This window comes from Delphinus delphis, chromosome 1, assembly GCF_949987515.2.
Source record: "Delphinus delphis chromosome 1, mDelDel1.2, whole genome shotgun sequence".
Lineage (NCBI taxonomy): Eukaryota > Metazoa > Chordata > Mammalia > Artiodactyla > Delphinidae > Delphinus > Delphinus delphis.
The window spans coordinates 158,437,132-158,451,370 of NC_082683.1; the positions used below are offsets into that span (position 1 = coordinate 158,437,132).

The window sequence follows — 14,239 nt, forward strand, 5'->3', positions numbered from 1 at the left end:
AAGACCTTACTGTTCACGATTGTATTCATCTTATGTAAGTATATATCTTCTAATATGAGCCATTTTGTGGATTCAATTGTTTATAGTCAATTTCAGAGAGAATGCTGATCGCAGCACCATGTATCTCCTACAGAAAAAATATTTTAATAAAGAATATTAGTTTTCTTTAGGGTTTACTGAGGGATTACAGAACCAGAATAATATGAACATAAAAACTCAGTAAAACCATTAAATACCTTTTATTTTGAAGGCTTCTTAATATTTAGTTTATAATCGATTTTTACATAAAATCAAGTAATTTAAATTAGTACACACATGCATTTAAATAGCATCTAAAACTCGTTTGAAAATATATATTTGTTTGAACCATACCATTAGGCATATTACTCAAAAATCATTTTTAAAAGAAAATATTGTAGTATAGTGAACTTTTCCTTAAAATGAGACGAAAACTTAACATCATGCCACGGCTTCGAAGTTCTAGAAAAGCGAGATTTAAAACTTTCCTTCCCAGTAATTTTAACTGGAGGTCTTGTCAAATTTCACAAGAAATTTCATGTACGTAACAGTGAGCATAAGATGGGCACGTTTCTGTTGCTATGAGAACCTTCTATTTTGTATCAGAAATCGCAGCCTTGACGACGCAGTGTTTGCGCCGATTTTACACATGTTTTTTCTACAGCGATTCCGCTCCTCCAGTAATAACAGTTTAATGGCTCTGGTTTCCTTCCGCGCCGGCCCAATTTTCCGTCCCAACTCCAGCTCTCGCCCGCCGTGCAGTCCCCGTCTCTGGGAGCGAGCGGCGAGCACTGGACGGGAGAAAACGGGGGGCCAGAGGTGGGGCAGGTCCGGCCTCTCCGCGGGGTGTGGACGGGAAGAAGAGGAGGTGGGATTGCCGGTTGGTTCTGTCACCCCGGAGCCGAGTTCTGCACCCATCTCTCCAATTGCGTTTTAAAATATGCAGTAAAAAAAAAATCGAGCAACGCCACATCCTACAAACTGGAGGGGAGGGGGAGAGCATTGTGTCCCCAAACGGATCATAAACAAGGGAAAGGAGGGGTTCGGAACTTTATTATTAAATACTTCCTCCACGCCAGAAAAACCAGGGCTCAGGCCTCGGTACTAAAGGGATAGGCTGAAGCCCCGGACGCGGCTCAGTGGTCGCGGGCGGCGGGTCCGGGCTTCCGGTCTCCCGGGCGCCAGAGGGTCGTGGCGGGAAGGGGGAGGGCGCGCGCTCCAAGCTTTCCCTCCCCCACCCACACCCAGGGTCTTCTTCCTTCGGGATTCGGAGCCGCCTATCCTCCAGGGCCGACTAGCCGCAGGGCTGCAGGGGTCCAGGACGCCGCGACATAGCTTAGCGACAGCGCTCTCCCTGGCGACGGCGCCGCAACAAGATGGCGGACGACAGAGACAGGGAAGGCACAGGTAAGAGGCGCCGCAGGAGCGCAGCCCTAGCCGCCCGCCGCGATCCCAGGCCGCACGGGGGAGCTCCGGGCAGGGTGGGTCACCCTACCTCTGGACCCCACCCGCAGGGAGAGGGCTGACCGAGCCAGGTCCCGCCGCCCGCCCTGCCGGGGAGGCCCCCTCCCCTGTTCCTGCCGCCTCGCCCCGCCCCGCCCCTCCGCTCCCGCCCGGCAGTCATTCCGCCCCTCCCGCCCCTCCCGCTTCTCGGTTCCCGCCCGGCCCTGGTTCCGACCCCCTTCCTCGTCCCTTTTTCCGAGCCCCGAGCCTCGCTTCCAGCGCGGGTTGTGGCTGAGGCGCTGGCAGGGGAGGGCCATAATGGCGTCCTTGTTCACGGTCTCGGGGACGTCGCCTCCAATCCCTCGACCGGGCTCTGGTTGCCGCAGGCGCCACGCCGGCAGCTTCTCGGGCTGTGGGCCCCGGGGCGGGCCTGCGTGAGGACCGATCCGGCCTTTAGAGTCTGGCGGGCTCCTCCCCTGCCGCGCCGAAACCCCGCCCGGGCCAGTTCGCGGCCACCATTTTGACTCCGTAATGGGGACGCAGGAGGACAACCTCGAGGACAGTACCTCTCTCTCCGAGCCTCCAGGTTCCGGAGTGCCTGCTCGGTGGCCGGCGCTATGCTACCCGCCTGGTGTATTGTCTTAAACGAAAAAACAAAAAACAACTTTAATAAAGACGAAAGAGCAAACTCCAGAGGGAACTCGTAGAGCCCTGTGCGCCGGCCTGGCCTCTGCTGCGGTACCAGCCGGGCCAGCGCGCGCCGTCGCGGCGTCAGAGGCGGGTCTGGGCCTCGGGGCTCCGGGTCGCCATATCGGGGGGATTGATGTGCTTAATGTGTGGGGAGGCGAAAACCCGGTTATCCATGTTTACTTGCAAGACCGTTACGTTGTTTTAATTCGGCGGTTTGCTTAAAAACTTGATCCTTGGTTACTATCCTACGTTAGTTACTCAAAAATAATTGTTTATTTTGGTAATTGGCAAACTCATCGCAAAAACATCAAAAAGGCCATGAAACTGTAGAGGTAAACATCTTAGAAATGAAAATAATACTCCACCTTTGTTCTTTTCTTGAGTGCTTGAAACATCAACATACCATTTTTCTCAGCATGGAACAAAGATGTAATCAGGTTAACAGTATTTACAAGTGTAGAAGCCAGCCCTAGATACTTAGTCACTTGTCACGGTGATCACAGAAAATCAGCGGAGAAACTGCAAAAGAGCTACCTGCTGATAGCAATAATATTTGATTTTTTTTATGGTGCCGTTAATCTAAAAGTCAGACGTATTTTTTAAATGTTACCTTTCCTAAGATGTCATTATAATTTTATCGTGCTGCTTTAAAAGTATAAGGTACATCCTAAGAAAATGATTACTTTTTTTTGGTAGTAGTTTTAAAACTTCCCCAGAAAACCAGATGACTTATTTTGATTTATTAAATTATTATTTACAAAAAAAGGGAAGAATCATTAGAAGATAATTTTAATAAGTTAATCGTGGATTTTTAAAAAAGATGATTAGGTCAGCCTGAGGAAAAAAAGCTCTGTATTATGAGGCAAATACAATTTTTTTTCTTCATTTGAAAAAAGTAGATTGAAAGCTGTTTTGATTTCTCAGTTTTCAAAAATACGTTTCTATTTAAAATAAGCTAATTCAAAGAAGAAACAATTCTGTCTATAGCCATAGAAGAAGTAATGACTGTTAAAAGCTGGATGTCATTCATTCAGTTGGCATGTGTTTAATGCCTACCATATGGAAGGCATTCTGATTAGGTTAGAACTTCGGAGGATACAAATACTGAAAAAAATATTTTTTTCTCCCAAGGAAGGTGAGATCAGTAAGGGAGATGAGACATCCATAAATGGGAGGGAACAGTCAGCTGGACTGAGAAGTCTGTCCCCTCCTGCTGTGGGCAGCAGCCTGGTATCACTGGGAGCTTATCAGAAAGGAAGGAGCTCAGTCCCTGCCCCTGACCTACTGAATCAGAGTCTGCATTTAAGCACACCTGCAGGTCATCCACATGCACATTAAAGTTTGAGAAGCACTGTTGTATATCTCATTTACTCCTTATTTTTTGTTTGTTTTCTTTGAATTTTATTTTATTTTTTTATACAGCAGGTTCTTATTAGTTATCTATTTTATACATATTAGTATATATATGTGAATCTCAATCTCCCAATTCATCCCTCCCCCCACCCTCGCTTTTCCCCCTTGGTGTCCATATGTTTGTTCTTTACATCCATGTCTCTATTTCTGCCTTGCAAACCAGTTCATCTGTACCACTTTTCTAGATTCCACATACATTCATTAATATATGATACTTGTTTTTCTTTTTCTGACTTAACTCTGCATGACAGTCAGTAGGTCCATCCACGTCTCTACAAATGACCCAATATCGTTCCTTTTTATGGCTGAGTAATATTCTGTTGTATTCATGTACCACATCTTCTTTATCCATTCGTCTGTCGATGGGCATTTAGGTTGCTTCCATGACCTGGCTATTGTAAATAGTGCTGCAATGAACATTGGGGTTCATGTGTCTTTTTGAATTATTGTTTTCTCTGGGTATATGCCCAATCGTAGGATTGCTGGGTCATATGGTAATTCTGTTTCTAGTTTTTTAAGGAGCCTCCATACTGTCCATGGTGGCTGTATCAATTTACATTCCCACCAACAGAGCAAGAGGGTTCCCTTTTCTCCACACCCTCTCCAGCATTTGTTGTTTGTAGATATTCTGATGATGCCCATTCTAACTGGTGTGAGGTGATACCTCATTGTAGTTTTGATTTGCATTTCTCTGATAATTAGTGATGTTGAGCAGCTGTTCATGTGCCTCTTGGCCATCTGTATGTGTTCTTTGGAAAAATGTCTATTTAGGTCTTCTGCACATGTTTTTGAATGGGTTGTTGTTTTACTGTTGAGCTTCATGAGCTGTTTATATATTTTGGAGATTAATCCTTTGTCCGTTGATTCGTTTGCAAATATTTTCTCCCATTCTGAGGGTTGTCTTTTCGTCTTGTTTGTGGTTTCCTTTGCTGTGCAAAAGCCTGTAAATTTCATTAGGTCCCATTTGTTTAGTTTTGTCTTTATTTCCATTTCTCTAGGAGGTGGGTCAAAAACGATCTTGCTGTGATTTATGTCAAAGAGTGTTCTTCCTATGTTTTCCTCTAAGAGTTTTATAGTGTCTGGTCTTACATTTAGGTCTTTAATCCATTTTGAGTTTATTTATGTGTATGGTGTTAGGAAGTGTTCTGATTTCATTCTTTTACATGTAGCTGTTCAGTTTTCCCAGCACCACTTATTGAAGAGACTGTCTTATCTCCATTGTATATCCTTGCCTCCTTTGTCATAGATTAGTTGACCATAGGTGCGTGGGTTCATCTCCAGGCTTTCTATCCTGTTTCATTGATCTATATTTCTGTTTTTGTGCCAGTACCATATTGTCTTGATTATTGTAGCTTTGTAGTATAGTCTGAAGTCTGGGAGCCTGATTCCTCCCACCCCGTTTTGTCCCCTCAAGACTGCTTTGGCTATTCAGAGGCTTTTGTGTCTCCATACAAATTTTAAGAATTTTTGTTCTGGTTCTGTAAAAAATGCCATTGGTAATTTGATAGGGATTGCACTGAGTCTGTAGATTGCTTTGGGTAGTACAGTCATTTTCACAATGTTGATTCTTCCAATCCAAGAACATGGTATATCTCTCCATCTGTTTGTATCGTCTTTGATTTCTTTCATCAGTGTCTTACAGTTTTCTGCATACAGGTCTTTTGTCTCCTTAGGTAGGTTTATTCCTAGGTATTTTATTCTTTTCGTTGCAGTGGTAAATTGGAGTGCTTAATTTCTCTTTCAGATTTTTTGTTCTTAGTGTATAGGAATGAAAGAGATTTCTGTGCAGTAATTTTGTATCCTGCAACTTTACCAAATTCATTGATTAGCTCTAGAAGTTTTCTGGTGGCATTTTTAGGAATATCTATGTATAGTATCATGTCATCTGCAAACAGTGACAGTTTTACTTCTTTTCCAATTTGTATTCCTTTTATTTATTTATTTTTCTCTGATTGCCGTGGCTGGGACTTCCAAAACTATGTTGAATAATAGTGGCAAGAGTGGACATCCTTGTCTTGTTCCTGATCTTAGAGGAAATGCTTTCAGTTTTTCACCACTGAGAATGATGTTTGCTGTGGGTTTTGTTGTATATGGCCTTTAGTATGTTGAGGTAGGTTCCCTCTATGTCCACTTTCTGGAGTGTTTTTATCATAAATGGGTGTTGAATATTGTCAAAAGCTTTTTCTGCATCTATTGAGACGATCATATGGTTTTTAATTCTTCAATTTGTTAATATGTTGTTTCACGGAGATTGATTTGTGTATATTGAAGAATCCTTGCATCCCTGGGATAAATCCCACTTGATCATGGTGTATGATCCTTTAAATGTGCTATTGGATTCTGTTTGCTAGTATTTTGTTGAGGATTTTTGCATCTATATTTATCAGTGACATTGGTCTGTAATTTTATTTTTTTGTAGTATCTTTGTCTGGTTTTGGTATCAGGGTGATGGTGGCCTCGTAGAGTGAGTTTGGGAGTGTTCCTTCCTCTGCAATATTTTGGAAGAGTTTGAGAAGGGTGGTGTTAGCTCTTCTCTAAATGTTTGATAGAACCTGTGAAGCCATCTGGTCCTGGACTTTTGTTTGTTGGAAGATTTTTAATCACAGTTTCAATTTTAGTGCTTGTGATTGGTCTGTTCATATTTTCTATTCCTTCCTGGTTCAGGCTTTGATGGTTATACCTTTCTAAGAATTTGTCCATTTCTTCCAGGTTTTCCATTTTATTGGCATAGAGTTGCTTATAGTAGTTTCTTATGATGCTTTGTATTTCTGTGGTGTCCATTGTAACTTCTTTTTCATTTCTAATTTCATTGATTTGAGTCCTGTCCCTCCTTTTCTTGATGAGTCTGGCTAAAGGTTTATCAATTTTGTTTATCTTCTCAAAGAACTAGCTTTTAGTTTTATTGATCTTTGCTATTGTTTTCTTTGTTTCTATTTCATTTGTTTCTGCAATGATCTTTATGATTTCTTTCCTTCTACTAACTTTGGGTTTTGTTTGTTCTTCATTCTACTTCCTTTAGGTATAAGGTTAGATGGCTTATTTGAGATTTTTCTTGTTTCTTGAGGTAGGCTTGTATTGCTGTAACTTCCCTCTTAGAACTGCTTTTGCTGCATCCCATAGGTTTTGGATCGTAGTGTTTCATTGTCATTTGTTTCTAGGTAGTTTTTGATTTCCTCTTTGATTTCTTCAGTGATCTTTTGGTTATTTAGTAATGTATTGTTTAGCCTCCATGTGCTTGTGTTTCTTACGTTTTTTTTTTTTTTCTGTGTAATTGATTTCTAATCTCATAACATTGTGGTCTGAAAAGATGCTTGCTATGATTTCAGTTTTCTTAAATTTACTGAGGGTTGATTTGTGACCTCAGATGTGATCTATCCTAGATAATGTTCCATGTGCACTTGAGAAAAAAGTGTAATCTGCTCTTTCCAGATGGAATGTCCTATGAATATCAATTAAATCTGTCTGGTTTGTTGTGTCGTTTAAAGTTTGTGTTCCCTTATTAATTTTCTGTTTGGATGATCTGTCCATTGGTGTAAGTGAGGTGTTAAAGTCCCCCACTATTACTGTGTTACTGTTGATTTCCTCTTTTATGGCTGTTAGCAGTTGCCTTATGTATTGAGGTGCTCCAATGTTGGGTGCATATATTTTTATAATTGTTACATCTTCTTGGATCGATCCCTTGATCATTATGTAGTGTCCTTCCTTGTCTCTTGTAACATTCTTCATTTTAAAATCTATTTTTCTGATATTAGTATTGCTACTCCAGCTTTCTTTGATTTCCATTTGCATGGAATAATTTTTTCCATCCCCTCACTTCCAGTCTGTGTGTCCCTAGGTCTGAAGTGGGTCTCTTGTAGACAGCATATATACGGCTCTTGTTTCTGTATCCATTCAGCGAGCCTCTGTCTTTTGGTTGGAGCATTTAAGCCATTCACATTTAAGGTAATTAATCGATATGTGTGTTCCTATTACCATTTTCTTAATTGTTTTGGGGTTTTTTTGTATGTCCTTTTTTTCTCTTGTGTTTCTCACTTAGAGAAGTTTCTTTAGCATTCATCACAGAGCTGGTTTGGTGGTGCTGAATTCTCTTAGCTTTTGTTTGTCTGTAAATCTTTGATTTCTCTGTCAAATGAATGAGATCCTTGCTGGGTAGAGAAACCTTGGTTGTAGTTTCTTCCCTTTCATCATGTTAAATATATCATGCCACTCCCTTCTGGTTTGTAGAGGTTTTGCTGAGAAATCAGCTGTTAACCTTATGGGAGTTCTGTTATATGTTATTTGTTGTTTTTCCCTTGTTGCTTCTAATAATTTTTCTTTGTCTTTAATTTTTGTCAATTTGATTACTGTGTGCCTTGGAGTGTTTCTCCTTGGGTTTATTCTTCCTGGGACTCTTTGCACTTCCTGGACTTGGGTGGCTATTTCCTTTTCTATGTTAGGGAAGTTTTCGACTATAATCACTTCAAATATTTTCTTGGGTCCTTTCTCTCTCTCCTCTCCTTCTGAGACCACCATAATGCGAATGTTGTTGCATTTAATGTTGTCCCACAGGTCTTTTAGGCTTTCTTCATTTCTTTTCATACTTTTTTCTTTATTGTGTTCTGTGGCAGTGCTTTCCACCATTCTGTCTTCCAGGTCACTCATCCGTTCTTCTGCCTCAGTTATTCTGCTATTGATTCCTTGTAGTGTATTTTTCATTTCAGTTATTGTATTGTTCATCTCTGTTTGTTTGTTCTTTAATTCTTCTAGGTCTTTGTTAAACATTTCTTGCATCTTCTCGATCTTTGCGTCTATTCTTTTTCCAAGGTCCTGGATCATCTTCACTATCATTATTCTGAATTCTTTTTCTGGAAGGTTGCCTATCTCCACTTCATTTAGTTGCTCTTCAGGGGTTTTATCTTGTTCCTTCATCTGGTACATAGTCCTCTGCCTTTTCATTTTGTCCTCCTTTTCGTGAATGTGGTTCTCGTTCTACAGCCTGTGGGATTGTAGATCTTCTTGCTTCTGCTGTCTGCCCTCTGGTGGATGAGGCTCTCTAAGAGGCTTGTGCAAGTTTCCTGATGGGAGGGACTGGTGGTTGGTAGAGCTGGGTGTTGCTCTGTTGGGCACATCTCAGTAAAGCTTTAATCAGCTTGTCTGCTGATCGGTGGAGCTGGGTTCCCTCCCTGTTGATTGTTTGGCCTGAGGCGACCCGGCACTGGAGCCTACATTCTCTTTGGTGGGGTAATGGCGGACTCTGGGAGGGCTCACGCCAAGGCGTACTTCCCAGAACTTCTGCTGCCAGTGTCCTTGTCCCTGTGGTGAGCCACAGCCATCCCCCTGCCTCTGCAGGGGACCCTCCAACACTAGCAGGTAGTTCTGATTCAGTCTCCTATGGGATCATTGCTCTTTCCCCCATGTCCTGACGCGCAGACTACTTGGTGTGCGTCCTCCAAGAGTGGAGTCTCTCTTTCCCCCAGTTCTCTGAAGTTCTGCAGTCAAATCCCGCTAGCCTTCAAAGTCTGATTCTCTGGGAATTCCTCCTCCTGTTGCTGGACCCCCAGGTTGGGAGCGAACTCCAGTTGGTGGACTTCTGTGGCATAATTGTTGTCCAGTTTATGAGTCACCCATCCAGCAGTTATGGGATTTGATTTTATTGTGATTGTGCCCCTCTTACTGTCTCATTGTGGCTTCTGCTTTGTCTTTGGTTGTGGGGTATTTTTTTTTGTGAGTTCCAGTGTCTTTCTGTTGATGGTTGTTCAGCAGTTAGCTGTGATTCTGGTGCTTTCAAAAGAGGGAGTCTCATTTACTCTTTATAACAGTTTTATGAGTTAAGTAACTGCAGTTTGAAGGCCATGATGAAATAAAAGTATGTTGTCTGAGGATAAACTGGAGATTCATATGCTGATATCATCTTTGTTTACACATATTCGACTCCTATATTTGATTCTGAACTCTGAAGTTTCAGAAATTACATCTAACCAATTAATAAGAATAGACCTAGCTTTGAGGATTCACACAAGCTAACTAAACTTGTGAAGAGTGATGTGCAAACCTGAATAATGATTTATTAATTTAAATAGGGGTATGTTGATACATTGATCAGAAAGCTGACCTCTGCAATATCATATATTGTTTTATGTGTATTAAGCTTTTGGCGAGGGCAAATCTATATTTCTAAAGTTTCTTGATGAGCATAGAATCACGCAAAAGAAAAAGGATAGTTTTGAAGGATATATCCATTACCTTATAAGCTCAAAGAGGGTGGGGAGATCACTTCTTTATATTCAGTGTCTTGCAGAGTGTACAGCACATGGTAGGAATTCAATAAATATTGTTGCATTCAGATCATTTGAATTAATTAAAAGTGTTTATGTTTTAATCAAAACATTACTTACTGTTTCCCAAAAAATCTACACTTAAAAGCACATAAAACTATTGTTAGGGGTTTTTTCCTTTTTCTTTCAGGTAAGCTATATGCTTTTATTTCATCTGGCTCAACAAACATTTTTTGAGAGCCATGGTATTCATTAGCATGTCTTTAAAGAATAAAAACATACATGTATTTTGAATTGTTCATATTTAATCTTGAATTTTTTTAAAGTTGTAAAGGAGGATTAAGTTTCTGGATAGCCATTGCACCTAGCTCTTCTTCAACATTTAGGGATTAATCTTGATACAAGTAGTGAGAATATTGGTAAGGAAAAGTAACTAAATCTATGACGGGTTTCTTGCTCTATTTATAAAATTTTTTCTGTAAGTTTATATACATTGAAATCATGCTTATTTGTAGCATTTTTGTACTTTAACATAGTATAACTTATCTTTTTTCCTAGATTAAAAAATGTAACATAGTTATGTTAACAAATAGAAGAATTAAAAATTTTATAATCAAGTTAATTTTTTTAAAAAGGACTTAATTTTATTTGTTTTACTGAAAGGGAAATTTTTGAAATGGGATAGGAAAAATTATTTTTGAATTTCTGTCATTTCTGTATAAGTTTCCTCAGCCAGAGCATTATGGTTTTTGTTTTTTTCTCTTCTTTTTTGTTTGTTTAAAATGGATAGTCAATGCAGTTGTTGATTCTTTGGATCTTTAAATCTTATTTTAATGTTTCTGTCTCCTAGAGAGTTTTATATGGGACTGGAAGGATCTTCTACTTGTGATTAAAATCATGTCTAGGAAACAGACTGCTTAGGAATAACATTCTAATTTTTGGCAGGCTAGTGAGCTTTGGAAGGTGTGTCAGTTTTTTTTTTTTAAACAAGCTTCAGATACTTAAAGTTCTTTCTAGGATTTACTATTTTTGTTTGTATTAAAATATTCTTTTGACTTTGCATGCTTTGATAACATTGCTTGGTAAAGTGCTTCCAATTCCTTATCAACTCCTGGATGTCTTCAAAGTTTTACAGGCTTTTTTTGTTTTGTTTTGTTTTGTTTCCCCATATTGTGTCATTCCTCTCAAAACCCAACATTTGGAAATCTAAAGTAAAAAATAGAAATTGCAGGTGAATATTACTTTTTAAAAAGTGAACTGTTGATAGTACAGAGCACAGTATGGAATAGTAGAAAACGTGAGCTTTGGAGTAAGATTTGAATTTGAATTACAGCTTTCTCAAGCTGTATCTGATCTTAGCAAAGATGCTAAACCTAAGGATCTTCAGGTTCCTCAAATATAAAGTAGGAATAATTATATCTATTTCATAATATTGTTGTAATGTGGGCAGTATTTTCTTATTCATCCTTATTACCCTCATCACCCTATAATGCCTGGCATTAAAGGAATGCTGAATAAATAGGAAGGAAAGTGGTTGGTGCATTATAGGGAGTTAGTAGCTGTTTAGATTAGTAGATTCTATATGCATGACATGGAATCTAAGGGTTAAGAAAAACTTTAAGTCTTACCAATTATTGCTCACACATGATGCATTCATGCATATTTGGGGGCCATTTAATACATTTTCTCCTTATTTTAGACTGATTAGCATTCAGGGAGAGACTAACTGAAGAAGAAAACCAACTTATAGAAACCTAATTTGCTTCCTCTAATTCAGAATTAATAAGTTTGGAGAGGAAATTCCCTGGTGGCCCAGTGGTTAGGACTCTGCGTTTCCACTGCTGGCATCCTGGGTTCAATCCCTGGTCAGGGAATTAAGATCCTATGAGCTGTGTGGCACAACCAAAAAAAAAAAAAAAAGAAAGAAAAGTTTGGAGAAAAATCGGACTGAAATTTATTTGTACTAACCTATAAAAATTTGTCAAGAAAATTTATAATTAAAAAAATCAAATGGACAATGCAATACCATTTCATACCCGTTCTTATTGTTTTTTATAGTAGCAACAGCAACACAAAATAATGTATTAGTGAGGATGTAGAGGAATTGAAGCCCTTGTGGACATTTAACTGGGAATGTAAAAAGTAAAATGGTGCAGCTGCTGTGGAAAATAGTATGGTGGTATCTCAAAAAATTAGAAATTGCATTGCCATATGATCCAACAAATCCACATCTGGGTATATACCCCAAATAATTGAAAGCAGGAACTTGGACAGATATTTGTACACTTGTGTTCATAGCAGCATTATTCACAATAGTTGAAAGGTGGAAGAAACTCAAGTGTCCATCAGTGGATGAATGGATAAACAAAGTGTGGCATATACATAAAATTAAATACTATTCAGCCTTAGAAAGGAAAGAAATTCTGACATATACACTGCATGGATGTATATGTTCATGCATATTTGAGGACATTTTGCTGAGTGGACTTATCCAGTCACAAAAAGACAAATACTGTATGATTCCACTTCTGTGAGGTACCTAGAGTAGTCAAATTCATAGTAGAATGGTGGTTGCCAGGGGAAGGATAAAAGGGAGGTTGTTGTTTAGTGGGTATGATGCCAAAAACTCGGCCTTTGTACACCAGTGCCAAATTGAATCTCGGAGACAGAGTTTTGGACGAAGTAGAAAAGAATAGCTTTGTTTCTTTGCAAGGCAAATGGGGACACAGCGGGCTTGTGCCCCTCAAAACTCTGTGTCCTTCCCCAGGAGGATTTGGTGAGGAGTTTTATAGTAGTGGTTCAAGGGTGGGGTTGCTGATGAGGATTAGGGTGTGTGCAGGGCCTGCACTCCTTTAATCTGGCCTTAGGTGATCTGACGAGTTTCTGTGGTCCCTTTAATCTGGCCTCAGGTGTTCTCTTGAAGAACTTCTCTGGTTCCTTTAATCTAGAATGAAGAATGCTAACATCTTCCATTTATTGGGGGCTTTAGTTCTGTAAAGAGCTCTAAGATGTTATGTGTATCCCTTGAGGAGGCACGAAGACCCTGCTGCATGTTGTTTCTTGACTGCTCCTCCCTTATCTCTGCATCCCCTCCCTTCCCTGATTAGCAACTGTTCAAATCTGTCCTTTGGGACTCTGGGAAGGTTGTGGAGGCTGGAGCCTATTCCCTATGAACAAGAAATGTGGGACACAGAAAGGCTTCTGTGCCCAGGAGCCCCACAGAGTCCTGCTCGGTTTCTCTCCCCCCTTTTCTTTGATACTCCTCAGTCTTGAGAACAGATGCTGGACAAGAAAGGGAATAATCATTTTGGATAGAAACAGTCATAAACTTGGCAGACGAACTTTGTTTTAGGGGGATTCAGTTTTAATCCCCCTTTTCAGTTTTATCTTTCCCCAAATCTTTCAGGGAATGGGGTTACTGCCACTCTGGCTACTTACTGCTGAAATGGGGTGTAGTCCTGCCTAAATTTTGCGGAATGGCTACCAAATTAAAAATATTTGAGTTCCATGTCCTGGATCCGAGTCTTGTATGATTAAGATCTCAATCCCTTGGTCCACCATTCTGGTGCAACAGACCCATTTATAAGTATGAGGAGTGACAACTTCCACAATGGTCACTTAGTTTTACCTTGGATATCTGAACCATAGTTATTCCATTTTGACCTTCAAATGTATTCTCCTCCTCAATGGCCAAAGCAGATTTACAATGCATGTCCAAAGGGCCACAAAATAGGCCACTTTTTAAACTTAAACCATGTATAAGCCAGAGTGACTTCCCCATACCTCAATACGTACAGATTTTTTTTTCTTTCATCATTTCCTCTTTTGATTTCAAGTCTTTCAGTAGAAAACATTGATGATGGAAATATTTGTCCCTCGATGCTGGGGTGATTCAGCTAGCTGTTTGCTCTGGGTCTAGACGAGGTCCCTTGGTGCTATGCTTCCTTTATATTTGCCTAGGTAGTCCACATAGGGGGAGAACTGATCAGGTATCTGAATAAGCTCAGAGGTATGTTAATGAGAAAACACTTTATAGACCCCGTACACTTTATTGTTTATACCCAGTTGTTACACAGGCATTGTACATGTGCTTTTAGCAGTAGACCCAGTTCAGCAGTGTGATGTGAAATTCATCAGAGACCTGTATTTGTCAAAAGGGTCCTTCACATAAATCCTCTTGAAGATGAAGCACTTTGCAAAAGTATCAGAGTATAATAATAACTGTCTATAAATCACAGAAAGACTTAAAAAGTCATGGTTAAACATTTAGTCACAGTGGTTGACAAAAGAAACTTAGTTATTGCTGTGACATACAACATTTACAAATAACTAGGATTATGACTGATAAAATTTTACCAGGACATACTAGAATTTTAGGAATTACTGACTTGACAATGCTTCCCATGTAATTTAACATGTTA

At 39.9% G+C, this 14,239-nt stretch overlaps 1 protein-coding gene across 2 annotated transcripts in view; it reads left to right on the forward strand.

Annotated features, from left to right (window-relative positions):
• Positions 1-242: 242 nt before the first annotated feature.
• The window catches only part of EFCAB2 (EF-hand calcium binding domain 2), a 129,259-nt gene continuing 115,262 nt past the window's right edge, over positions 243-14,239 (forward strand). Inside the window, exon 1 of one of the 2 annotated variants that reach the window (XM_059997060.1) lies at positions 243-1,425. In XM_059997060.1, coding sequence (XP_059853043.1) covers positions 1,395-1,425 — 31 coding nt within the window. In that variant the 5' untranslated portion in view covers positions 243-1,394. The remainder of the gene's footprint in view (positions 1,426-14,239) is intronic. The other variant, XM_059997051.1, reaches the window with a different exon arrangement.